The 12,884-nt window shown below is 43.5% G+C and overlaps 1 protein-coding gene across 2 annotated transcripts in view; it reads left to right on the forward strand.

Annotated features, from left to right (window-relative positions):
- SDHC (succinate dehydrogenase complex subunit C) overlaps positions 1-12,072 on the forward strand; it is a 43,507-nt gene extending 31,435 nt beyond the window's left edge. For both annotated transcript variants that reach the window (XM_021712265.1, XM_021712266.1), the window contains 3 exons: positions 3,094-3,108; positions 5,876-6,089; positions 11,235-12,072. In XM_021712265.1, coding sequence (XP_021567940.1) covers positions 3,094-3,108; positions 5,876-6,089; positions 11,235-11,339 — 334 coding nt within the window. In that variant the 3' untranslated portion in view covers positions 11,340-12,072. The remainder of the gene's footprint in view (positions 1-3,093; positions 3,109-5,875; positions 6,090-11,234) is intronic.
- Positions 12,073-12,884: the final 812 nt, after the last annotated feature.

The raw sequence follows: 12,884 nt of genomic DNA on the forward strand, positions 1-12,884 counted from the left end.
GGGGGGGTGGGATTGGCAGTTGAGGAAAACTACCAGGGGAGGGAGGGGCACACCTCAACAAGGGTACCTGCATAATCAACCTTTGTATACCTAACCCTGAATTGTACCCACATCTTTAAAAAAAAACAAACAAAAAGAACAAATTGAAAAATAATGTCATATGTTAAATATAGACTTTCTTGGTTAAAAGTCACAATTTCAAGCATGGCACTTGGGTTCACCCAGTTTTCCTTGATAAAATTTTAGATACCTTTTTAAAAATTTTACATTTAGCAATTTATAATTGTATATATTTATGGAGTATAAACTTATGTTATGATTTATGGGTACAATGTGGAATAATTAAATCAAGCTAATTAACACATTCATCTCCTCAAATGCTTCTTTTTTGTGGTGAAAACATTTGAAATTTACTGTTAAATGTTAAACAAAATTGTTTCATTGTTGTTTTGTTTTATTTTTTTTTTTTTAGGGACAGAGTCTGGCTCTGTTGCCCAGGCTGGAGTGCAGTGGTACATTCATGGCTCACTGTAGCTCTGAACTCCTTGGATTCAAGCAGTTCTTCTGCCTCAGCCTGCCAAGTAGCTAGGACTATAGACACTAACTACCACACTTGGCTAACGTTTTAAATTTTTTTGTAGAGACAGAGTCTCACTATGTTACACAGGCTGGCCTCAACTTCCTGAGCTCAAACGATTCTCCCACCTCGACCTCCCAAAGTGCTGGGATATAGGTGTGAGCCACCACACCTGCCCTTTCTTAACAATTTTGAAATGTATAATACATTATTATTAACTATATTCACAGTATGCAATAGACCTGAGATTTTATACTCTTTGACCATCATATTACCATTGTCCCCATGCCCACAGTCTCTGTAACCACCATTCTATTCTCTGCTTCTGTGAGTTCAGTTGTGTGGGTTTCCATGTATATGAGGGGGATCCCCCCCAAAACTGGAATTTATTCACTTAAAAAATTGTGTATTTATTCTTACATATTTAAACATCAGCCACCTTCAAAGTACTTTCCATTTGATGCAATACACCTGTCAAGATGCTTTTTCCACTGCCCAAAAGTTTTTGAACTTGTCAATTTTGTTTTTTGGTTTTTTTTTGAGTTGGAGTTTCACTCTGTCGCCCAGACTGGAGTGCAGTGGCCGCTCCCGGCCACCGCAGCCTCAACCTGCTGGGCTCCGGCCATCCTTCCGCCTCAGCCTTCCATGTAGTCGGAATTACAGGCGCGCGCTACCCCTCCCGGCTAATTTTTTAATTTTATTGTAGAGATGAGGTCTTGCCTGCCCAGGCGTGTCTCGAACCCACGGGCTCAGGCAATCCACTCACCTCAGCCTTCCAAAGGCGCGGGATTACAGGTTGAGCCACTTTGCCCAGCGAACTTGTCAATTTTGATGGCTTTTAGTGCTTGTGCCATTTTTTGTTTCACCTCTTCCACATTCGCAAAACATTTCCCTTTGAGGACTTTTTTTTTTAATCAGGGGAAACAAAAAAAAAAGTTGCTTGGGACAAGATCGGGTGAATAGGGAAGTTGGGGTACAGGGATCATGCTGTTTTTTGGGTCAAAAATTGCTGAATACTCAACACAGTGTGGACAGGTACATTTCATGGTAGAAGAACCAGTCACCTGTTTGCCACAACTTGGAATGTTTCTCCTGCAAATTGTGATGCAACCTTCTCAAAAATTCCAGATAAAAACTTTGAATGGCAAAAAATAAAATAAAATAAAATAACTTTGGCTGACCATTTGATCTGGAGGTTGTTCCGAGTGTACTTCAAGGGTCCTGCCCTCCAAAAGATAATTCCAGGGTTTTTTTGGGTCCCCCTCGTACATGAGAACATGCAGTATTTATTATTCTATGCCTGAAACATAATGTTTTCCAGTTCTATCCATGTTGTCACAAATGACACAATTTCTTTCTTTTTTTTAAGGTTGAATAGTATTCTATTGTGTGTATATACCACATTTTCTTTATGTGTTCATCTGTTGATGGACACTTGGGTTGATTCTATAACTTGAGTATTGGGAATAGTGCTTCAGTGAACATGGGAGTGCAGACATCTCTGACAAACTGATATCTTTTGAGTAGATACCCAGAAGTGGGATTGCCAGTTCCTAATGGCAATTCTATTTTTAGTTTTTTGAGGAACCTCTATACAGTTTTCCATAATGGTTGTACTAATTTACTTTCCCACTAATTGTGTCAAGGCTTCCCTTTCTCCACATTCTCACCAGCACTTGTCTTTTGTCTTTTTGATAATCGCCACTCTGACAGGCGTGAGATGATATCTCATAGTTTTAATTTGCATTTCCCTAGTGATTAGCAATGTTGAGCATTTTTTCATATCTGTTGATCATTTGTATGTGTTTTGAGAAATGTCTATTCAAGTCCTTTGCTTTTTTTGTTTTTTTTTTTGGGTCAGAGTTACACTCTGTTGCCCAGGCTGGAGTGTAGTGGCACACTCATGGCCAACAGAGCTTCCTTCCACCTGCTGGGCTCAGGCGATCCTTCTGCCTCAGTCTTCCAAGTAGCTGGGACTACAGATGTGTACCACCATACCTGCTAATTTTTTTGATTTATTATAGAGATGAGGTCTGGTCAAGTTGCCCAGGCTAGTCTTGAACCCCTGGGCTCAGGCAGTCCTCTCACCTCGGCCTTCCAAAGTGCTGGGATTACAGGTGTGAGCCACAACGCCTGGCCCTCTTGGCCATTTTTAATTGCATTTTTTGTTTTCTTGCTGTTGAGTTTTCTAAGTTCCTTATGTGTTTTGAATATTAACCTCTATTGATTTACAGATATTGTCTCCCAAGATATAAGTTGTCTTTTTACACTGTTTCTTGTGCAGTGCAGAAACTTTTAAATTTGATATAATTCCATTTGTTTACTTTTGTTCCCTGTGACTTTAGAGTCAAATTTTTAAAATTGTGCCCCAGACCATTGTCATGTAGCTTTCCCCCTGTGCTTTCTTTTAGTAGTTTTATAATTTCTGGTCTTGCATTTAAGTCTTTAATCTGCTTGAGTTGATTTTTGTATATAATGTGAAATAAGGGCTCCATTTTATTCTTTTTTTTTTTGAGTTGGAGTCTCACTCTGTCGCCCAGACTGGAGTGCAGTGGCACGCTCCCGGCCACTGCAGCCTCGACCTGCTGGGCTCCGGCAATCCTTCCGCCTCAGTCTTCCAAGTAGCTGGAACTACAGGCACGTGCTACCATGCCCAGCTAATTTTTGATTTATTGTAGAGATGAGGTCTCACCAAGTTGCCCAGGCGGGTCTCAAACTCGTGGGCTCAGGCAGTCCACTCATCTCAGTCTCCCAAAAGCACGCGGGATTACAGGCTGAACCACCGAGCCTGGCTCATTTTATTCTTCTACATATATTTTTCTCAGCACGAGAGACTGTCTTTTTCCCATTGATTATTCCTGGCACTTTTGTCAAAAATCAATTAATGGTACATGTGTGGGTTCATTTCTGGCTCTTTATTCTGCTCCATTTTGGGTTTTTTTGCTAATACTATGCTGTTTTAATTACTGTTGCTTTCTAATATGTAGTTTGAAATCAGGTAATGTGATATTTTTAGCTTTCTTTTTGTTCATGATTGCCTTGGCTGTTTGGGGTTTTTTGGTGTGTGTGTGTGGGGCTTCCATATGAATTTTAGGAATTTTCTTTTCTGTTTCAGTGAAATATAACATTGGAATGTTGATAGGGATTGCTGGATGCTTTTTTTTTTTTTGAGTTGGAGTCTCACTCTGTCATCCAGACTGGAGGACAGTGGCATGACCATGGCTGACAATCTTTACCTCCTGGACCTAAGTGATCCTCCTACCTCAGCCTCCCTGGTAGCTGGGACTACATGCACACGCCACCACACCCAGCTAATTTGGGGTTGGGGGTGGTTTGTTGACGTGAGTACTTGCTATGTTGCCTAGGCTTGTCTTGAACTCCTGGACTCAAGCAGTCCTCCTGTCTCGGCTTCCCAAAGTGCTGGAATTACAGGCGTGAGCCACAATGCCCTGCCCTCTCCCCTCCTTCTGAGGCCAGGACAGATAGTGCTCTTTTTGGCAGGGGGTAGGGGATGATATCACTCAATCATCCAGGCTGGAGTGCAGTGCATGATCATAGCTCACTGCAGCTGTGAACTCCTGGGCTCAAGTGATCCTCCTGCCTCAGCCTCCCAAGTCTCTGGGACTACAGGTGTGTGCCAGCACGCTGCCTGATTTTTATTTATTTTTTGTAGAAAGAAACAGGGTTAGCCGGGCTCAGTGGCTCAGCCTGTAATCCCGCGCCTTTGGGAGGCTGAGGTGAGTGGATTGCCTGAGCCCGCGGGTTCAAGACCCGCCTGGGCAGCGAGACCTCATCTCTACAATAAATAAAAAAATCAGCCGGGCATGGTAGCGCATGCCTGTAATTCCGGCTACTCGGAAGGCTGAGGCGGAAGGATCGCCGGAGCCCAGCAGGTCGAGGCTGCGGTGGCCGGGAGCGGCCACTGCACTCCAGTCTGGGCGACAGAGTGAGACTCCAACTCAAAAAAAAAAAAAAAAAAAAAAGAAAGAAACAGGGTTTTTCTTTGTTGCCTAGGCTGGTTTCAAACTCCTGACCTCAAATAATCCTCAGCCTCAGCCTGCCAAAGTATTGGGATTACAGGTGTGAGCAACTGCACCTGGCTAGATCTTTCTTTCTATATATGATGTGGCCTAGGCATACTCACTGTAGCACTTTAGGCAGCTATTACTAACTGATATGAACTGGCACTAAGATGAGCTCTGATTGGCAGCAATGAGAAGTCTGTTTGTCATCCTCAACAGATAGGAGCGAGTACAAGCTCTGTAGTTCAGTACACAAGACTCTTAATGAGTGAGCCTTTATCCTGCCCTTTCCTACTTCCCTGCCCCCAGTCTCTTCCTCAAAACTCAGCCTAAGCATCCCTCTGAAAAAAGCCTTTCAGGATACTCTTTCCCTCCAACCAGATGGGTTTTGATTCTTCTGCTTTGTGTTCAGTAGCACGCTGTGCACAATAGACCTTTGCCATAGTGCTGATCACTCTGCATTGTGGATTAATTCACTTAAATATCTTACCTACTGGACCATAAACTTCTTTAGAGCAGAGACCACGTGTTGGTTTCTCCTTCCACAAGTTTAGTACATAGTTGGGTTATTTGTCTTTTTACTATTGAGTTGTAAGAGTTCTTCATATATTCTGAATTAAAGTTCCTCATCAGACATATGATTTACCAATATTTTCTTCCATTCCTGTGGATTGTCTAAAATTTTCTTGATGGTATTATTTACAGCACAAATGTTTTTGATTTTGATAAAGTCCAATTTTTCTATTTTTTTCTTTGGTCATTAATGCTTTTCTGTTATATCTAAGAAACCACTACCTAAATCCAAGATCATGAAAATGCATTCCTGTGCTTTCTTTTAATAGTTTATAGTTTTATCTCTAACATTTGGGTTTCTAATTCATTTTGATTTAAGTTTTTATGTGGTAGAGATTTGAACGAGTTACAATTTCTTCCTTCTTCAGAGGTAGCAACACTAGAAAACTTCTAAAAAATTAAACATAAAATTTTCTCTCACCCTTTTCCCTGGATTGAGTCTACTGTTCTTACTTCTTACTTAGATGATGATGTAGATGATGTAGCAAGAGGGTGATTTTCAAACTGGTGAAGTTTCTATAGAGAAGGATGTGGAAAGGAGGAATAATGTGATAAACAGATGACACATTTAGATTATGATCAGATCCCAAGCAGTCAGTCTCCCACTATAAACTTGAGTGTGAGCTTGTCTTCTCCATTTCAGAATGGTTTAGAATTGTATGAGGTGTCAGGCTGTCATAGAACCCAGTTTTATGCATCATAGCAGTTGTGACTTGTGGGCAGCAGTGATGGGTTACTTGGTTTTCTCCTCAGGGGTTTCTCTTTTTGGCTTGTCGGCCCTGTTGCTCCCCGGGAACTTTGAATCTTATTTGGAACTCGTGAAGTGCCTGAGTCTGGGGCCAGCTCTGATCCACACAGCAAAGTTTGCCCTCGTCTTCCCTCTCATGTATCATACCTGGAATGGAATCCGACACTTGGTAAGTTAGTTGGAGATTTGTTCATTTTTTAGTTGAAGGGACCGGGGAGGCTGGGAGGATTCTCTCTCTGCTGGGTTTAGTACTGCTGTCTTCAGGGTAGTTGTGACTCAGGATCCTCTTGGGGAGGCTGTTTCTTTGGCAGCCCTCCTGGTGGTGTAGCTGCGCAGTGACTACAGCATGGCAGGTACTTGCAGGACCTCATTGTGAACTCTTCCAGGTTTAAGAGAGATGTTATTATTATTATTATTTTTTTGAGTTGGAGTCTCACTCTGTCGCCCAGAATGGAGTGCAGTGGCCGCTCCCGGCCACCGCAGCCTCAACCTGCTGGGCTCCAGCGATCTTTCCGCCTCAGCCTTCTGAGTAGCCGGAATTACAGGTGCACGCTACCATGCCCAGCTGATTTTTTGATTTATTGTAGAGATGAGGTCTCACTGCCCAGGCGGGTCTCGAACCCGTGAGCTCAGGCAATCCACTCACCTCAGCCTCCCAAAGGCGCGGGATTACAGGCTGAGCCACCAAGCCTGGCTAAGAGAGATGTTATTAAAGGAGACTCTGAAGCCAGGTCATACAACTGGCAGAGAAGGTGTGTATATAGGAAAAATATTAATTGGTACCTATTATGTGTCAGGTACTTTTGTAAGACACTGGGGATTCAATTATGAGCTAGATAAACATGGTTGCTGCTTTCAAGCTAAAATTATTTTTCACGCAGAGTAACCAGTCTCACTGGACCCAAAAGTATTAGCTTTTTGTTATCTAGACCAGTCAGGGACTGGTTTCGTGGAAGGTAATTTTTTCACGGACCCAGAGGCAGGGGTGGTTTCAGGATGATTCAAGCACATTACATTTAGTGTGTACTTTATTTCTATTATTATTACATTGTAATATCTAATGAAATAATTGTACAACTCACCATAACACAGAATCAGTGGGAGCCCTGAGGTTGTTGGGACTAGATGGTCCCATCTGGGGGTGATGGGAGACAGTGACACCCAAAGTGTATTGCTTATGTCCAGTCTACTCTGTAATCTCATTTTGGTTGCTGTCACTACAGAAAACCCTGCTGCACAAAGAGAGGATGTTGAAAATGGAAGCAGGCCTTTCAGTGCCAGTCTAGCAGACAGTAGAGCTCAGGTGGCAATGTGAGCGATGGGAAGCAGCTGTAAATACAGATGAAGCTTCGCTCACTCGCCTGCTGCGCACCTCCTGCTGTGCAGCCCAGTTCTTAACAAGCCATGAACCTGTTCCAGTCTGTGGGCCAGGGGTTGGGGACCCCTATCTAAATATTAGTGATCACTGCTTTTGTTTTGAACTATTGGAGGAATTCAATTAAGATACAAACGGGGGCTGAGTGTGGTGGCTCATGCATGAAATCCCAGCACTTTGGGAGGCTGAGGCGAGAGGATTGCTTGAGCCAAGGAGTTCAAGACCAGCCTGGGCAAATAGCGAGACCTTGTCTCCATTATTTTAAATAAATAAATAAATAACTGGGCACAAAGAATCTCAGGTTTTAGTACTGGGTTTAGGAATCTTTTAGTGGACTGAAAACTGTGTTGCTCCCTATGTGACTTTGGAGTCAGTTCAAAACTATTATCTCTCTTCTCTTTATAAAGGAATTAAAGTTTAATCATGGCTGGGCTTGGTGGTTCACACCTGTATTCCCAGCACTTTGGGAGGACAAGGCAGGAGATTCACTTGAGGCCAGGAGTTCGAGACCAGCTTAGGCAACATAGCAAGACCTCATCTCTACAAAGAAGCCAAAAAAATTAGCTGGGCGTGGTGGCACACACTTGGGAGGCTGAGATGTAAAGATCTCCTGAGCCCAGGAAATCGAGGCTATGGGGAGCCATGGTCATGGCACTGCACTCCAGTCTGGGTGACAGAGTGAGACCCTGACACAAAAAAAGAAAAGAAAGGATTTAAAGCTTAATCAGACCTGCTCCAGGTTAGAGGTCAGTCCTTTCTCCAGCATTTTAAGATTTTATATTTTGTGGTCTTTCTCCCCCTACTCTTGTTTCCTTCCCTAAGAAGGCATTTAAAATTCTATTCTTTATAATTTTTCCATTACTGAGCTAGCTGTTGGATGCTTTTGCCTTAATTTGACCTTTTATAACTCCCACATTGAGAACCTTAGAGATGAACCACTTTCTGGATTTCAGTTCCATCCAGCAGACAGATTAATGGAATGAAAAATGTGGTAGACTAAATGACCTATTAAATTAAGTGTATCAATCAGCTGTTCCCTAGGGCATATTCAATTTGATTTAAAATGACTTTTCACTTCCCTGAGGGGGAGGGGGAGGGAGTGGAGAGGGAGGGTATTTCCCTTAATGACTACTTATTCCACAGAACAAGAAAATCAGCTGATCAGCTTCCTCTGTCCACATCCTGGCTCAGGCAGGGACTTGAGCTATATGTCTGTCTCAATATGGCGGGTGGCAGGGGGAAGGGAAGAAGTTTTATAAAATCTCAAAACTCAGAGCTTTTCTGCCCAGGTTCTTGCCTATGATGGTAATCTTTATGCTGAGAGAATTGAGGAGCCTAAATGCTTTTCTTATGCCCTTAAGTCTGCTTTTATTCTCCTAGCGAGTACTTGCTCTGAGTGTGAGTCAGGATTTTATTTCCTGTGGCAGTCCATAGTTTTTGGCCTCTGAGCTTGATGTTGACTTGCCAGAAGATCTAATGGGGGTGGGTGGGGGAATGGGACTGATGTAAAAGAGTAGGAGTTTAATGGTCTATGACATTTTACAGAAGATTCCCCTACTACCACTACCCAACAGGACTCTACTTTTTGTAAAACACTGTGTTTATGTAAGCAAAGCAACTCTGAGTGGAATCTGCTTGCCTCCTAATCTGATATAGGTAGAAGCTATTTGAGAGTTGAGGTAGGAGCGTCTTCTCTTCTTGATTTATTTTTTCCTCTGGGCTCTCTAGCATTTCTCTGAGGTGACTCCTAATTTAGTCAGTTTTGCATTCAGACTGTAGGCTGAGTGGGTGTTGAGGCAGTCATGTGTATGGAAAGTATGGAATCTGAATCTGAAGGCTTCTTTTGCCCTAAGGGCTCATTTAGTGACTTATAATATGTTAATATCCCTTGAGCCCAAGAGAGTCCAAATTTCTGTTTTTAAAAATGAGTTTTGCCGGGCTCGGTGGCTCAGCCTGTAATCCCATGCCTTTGGGAGGCTGAGGTGAGTGGATTGCCTGAGCCCGCGGGTTCGAGACCCGCCTGGGCAGCGAGACCTCATCTCTACAATAAATCAAAAAAAAAATCAGCCGGGCACAGTAGCGCATGCCTGTAATTCCCGCTACTCAGAATACTCAGAAGGCTGAGGTGGAAGGATCGCCAGAGCCCAGCAGGTCAAGGCTGTGGTGGCCGGGAGCGGCCATTGCACTCCAGTCTGGGCAACAGTGAGACTCCAACTCAAAAAAAAAAAAAATTAAAAAAAAATGAGTTTTGAGTCAATGGGTAGAAAATCAATGTGTTACTACCAATAGAAAAATATTTAGATAGAAAAAAATGCAGCATTCATAAGTAATAGTAAACATTGTTTCATGAACTTTCACTATACTGTATATGCATACGTAATTGGGTTCCAATTTAAAAGATATCTCTTAGTGGGGTCACAGTCAAAACAAAATTAGGCCGGGCACAGTCAGTGGCTCACACCTGTAATCCCAGCACTTTGGGAGGCAAAGGTGAGATGATTGCCTGAGCCCAGGATTCGAGATCAGCCTACGCAACTTGGTGAGACCTTGTCTCTACAGTAAATAAAAAAAAAATTAGCTGGGTGTGCTGGCGCACACCTGTAGTTCCAGCTACTTGGAAGGCTGAGATGGAAAGATCACCTGAGCCCAGCAGGTCAAGGCTGCGGTGGCCGTGAGCATGCTACTGCAGTCTAACCTGGGCAACAGAGTGAGATGCCAACTCAAAATAAAATAAAAACACAAAAATTGAGAAATAGTGTTCTAGATCCCAAAGAGTATTCTTTAGAATACTAGTCCTCTAATGGACATATGTTCCCTCTAAAGAAAGATTCTGTAATTGACTATATCTAGGAAATCATGCATGCTCTCTCCTTTGGTGATTCACAGTGTGCATTGATAAACTGTTTGAAAAGTCCTGCACTTAAATGTTTGCCAGGCTGGGTGCGGTGGCTCACGCCTATAATCCCAGCACTTTGGGAGGCTGAGGTGAGAGGATTGCCTGAGTCCATGGGTTCAAGACCAGCCTGGGCAACTTGGTGAGACCGCATCTCTACAATAGATCAAAAAATTAGCCAGGCATGGTGATGCGTGCCTGTAGTTCCAGCTACTTGGAAGGCTGAGGCGGAAGGATCACCTGAGCCCAGCAGGTCGAGGCTGCGGTGGCCATGAGTGTGCCACTGCACTCTAGCCTGGGTGACAGAGTGAGACTCCAATTTAAAAAAAAAAACATGAGCCAGGCTTGGTGGCTCAGCCTGTAATCCCGTGCCTTTGGAAGGCTGAGGTGAGTGGATTGACTGAGCCCGCGGGTTCGAGACCCGCCTGGGCAACGAGACCTCATCTCTACAATAAATCAAAAAATCAGCCGGGCGTGGTAGCGCATGCCTGTAATTCCGGCTACTTGGAAGGCTGAGGCAGAAGAATCGCCGGAGCCCAGCAGTTCGAGGCTGCGTTGGCCGGGAGTAGCTACTGCACTCCATTCTGGGCGACAGAGTGAGACTCCAACTCAAAAAAAAAAGAAAGTTTGCCAAATTTATTTGACCACAGGACTTTTTCCCCCGTGTCATGCCTTTCGATATTCTGAGAACCTAGTTTTTGGAGAAAGACTCATTGGGAATTGTTGTTCTAGCTAAGTTGTCATGAAGAAAAGTTGTATCTGTTCTAGAAGCTTTTATATACTGTGTACAGGACCTATGGCATTCTAGAGAATGCTCCCCCTACCACTATCACACAAGAGGACTTGATTTTCTGTCATTGGAATAAGTGGGTAATAGGTATCATATTGTGGGTTTTGAGAAGGGTAAAGGTGGGACATGAGTATAGACGTGCTTTTTTTTGGAATCATGCTGAGAGGTGGTGCCTATTCCTGTGGGTACAATTTCTTCCTGAGAAAGGAGCTGTTAGAGTCCTCAATACTGAAATTCTTTTTTTTTTTCCTTACAGATGTGGGATCTAGGAAAAGGCCTGAAGATTCCCCAGCTATACCAGTCTGGAGTGGCTGTTTTAGTTCTTACTGTGTTATCCTCTGTGGGTCTGGCAGCCATGTGAAGAGCTGAAGTCCCGGCATCTTCTTCCTACACATGATTACATTGACCCATCTTCCTGTTTGCCACTTAGTTCCAGCCAGGGAAAAGTTCTCCTTATTTGTTTAGATCCTTTTGTGCTTGCAGGTCCCTTTGGAGCTCAGGAGTGACACCTTGTAGACCACAGTAGTAGCAAAGGGTCTCATTTTCCCCTTATTTCTAAAGATGGAGTGGCTGCAAAAACCCCCTTTTCCTGCCCACAGCTTGCAGTCAACTCTGGGCCCAGGAGTGCTTATTCTCTCCATGTTGGGCTTTGATTTATGCTGAGGGTCAGCTTTTGGTTCCTTCTTCCCGAGACAGTAGAAACAATGCCAGCTCTGTGGCCTCTGTCCTGGGGACCGGGGGTGAGGTTTTGGGTGCCACTGCCTGTGGGTTGCTGACTTAAAGGACAATTCTATTCATTGGTCAAAGCCCAGGCCTTTAACACCTACACAGTGTGACTGAAAGAAGAGATGTGAGGGTGAGGGAAGTTAGCCTGTCTCAGCTTAAGGAAGATAAAGAGGGCTAGGCAGTTCTTGGAACAGGGGATTTGGGGAGAAAATATATAGCTTTTGATACAAAAAGAAGATCCAGAAAATTATCATTAGCATATTAATGGTTCTTTTCTTTGCATTTTTAGAAAAACCTCTTAATTTCATGTTTTCTAATCCATGTTCGATACCATCTTTTTCTGAAACTGAATTAAAATACTAATTTTATCTTTGACTCTCCTTGAAATCCAGAGAAACCAGGAGAATGGCTGTCGGGGAGGAACAAATTTCCTTCCGCTTCCTTGGGTCTCTTGCATTTTCACCTCTCTCCCTTAGCGCTCCCCCCCCCATCTGACCTTTCCCATGAGAGAAACAGTTTGTCCTACAGCTGATCACTGGAAAATTTTTCAGAGAATCAAATATAAGTTATATAGAGATGTAAATATCACAAAAAAGCCTCAGAGAAGGAAGGAGAAAATGAAAGGAAGTTAAAAGCAGAGTACTTTGGGGTTGTTATGGGCTCCAAAATCCCATTAAGAACTGGTGGTAAGCCTTCTGGTATAGTTCAGCAAATTATGATCCAGTAAGGGACAGAGAACCAGTGGAGGTGACAGCAGAGGGATGGTTACCTAGGATATTGATTTAGAGAGAAAGAAGAGTAGAGATAAAACAGAAGAGATTGTTGAAAACCTAGTAAAAATTTATAATTTTTTTTTTTTTGAGTTGGAGTCTCACTCTGTCGCCCAGACTGGAGTGCAGTGGCCACTCCCGGCCACCGCAGCCTCGACCTGCTGGGCTCCGGCAATCCTTCCGCCTCAGCCTTCCAAGTAGCTGGAACTATAGGCGCGCGCTACCACGCCCGGCTAATTTTTGATTTATTGTAGAGATGAGGTCTCGCCAAGTTGCCCAGGCGGATCTCGAACCCACGAGCTCAGGCAATCCACTCACCTCAGCCTCCCAAAGCGTGGGATTACAGGCTGAGCCACTGAGCCCGGCTAAAAATTTATAATTTAATGAGAAAACTTGCTGCTTTTATAATT

This window comes from Carlito syrichta, unplaced genomic scaffold (genome assembly GCF_000164805.1).
Source record: "Carlito syrichta isolate Samal-C Ts95f unplaced genomic scaffold, Tarsius_syrichta-2.0.1 Scaffold303153, whole genome shotgun sequence".
Lineage (NCBI taxonomy): Eukaryota > Metazoa > Chordata > Mammalia > Primates > Tarsiidae > Carlito > Carlito syrichta.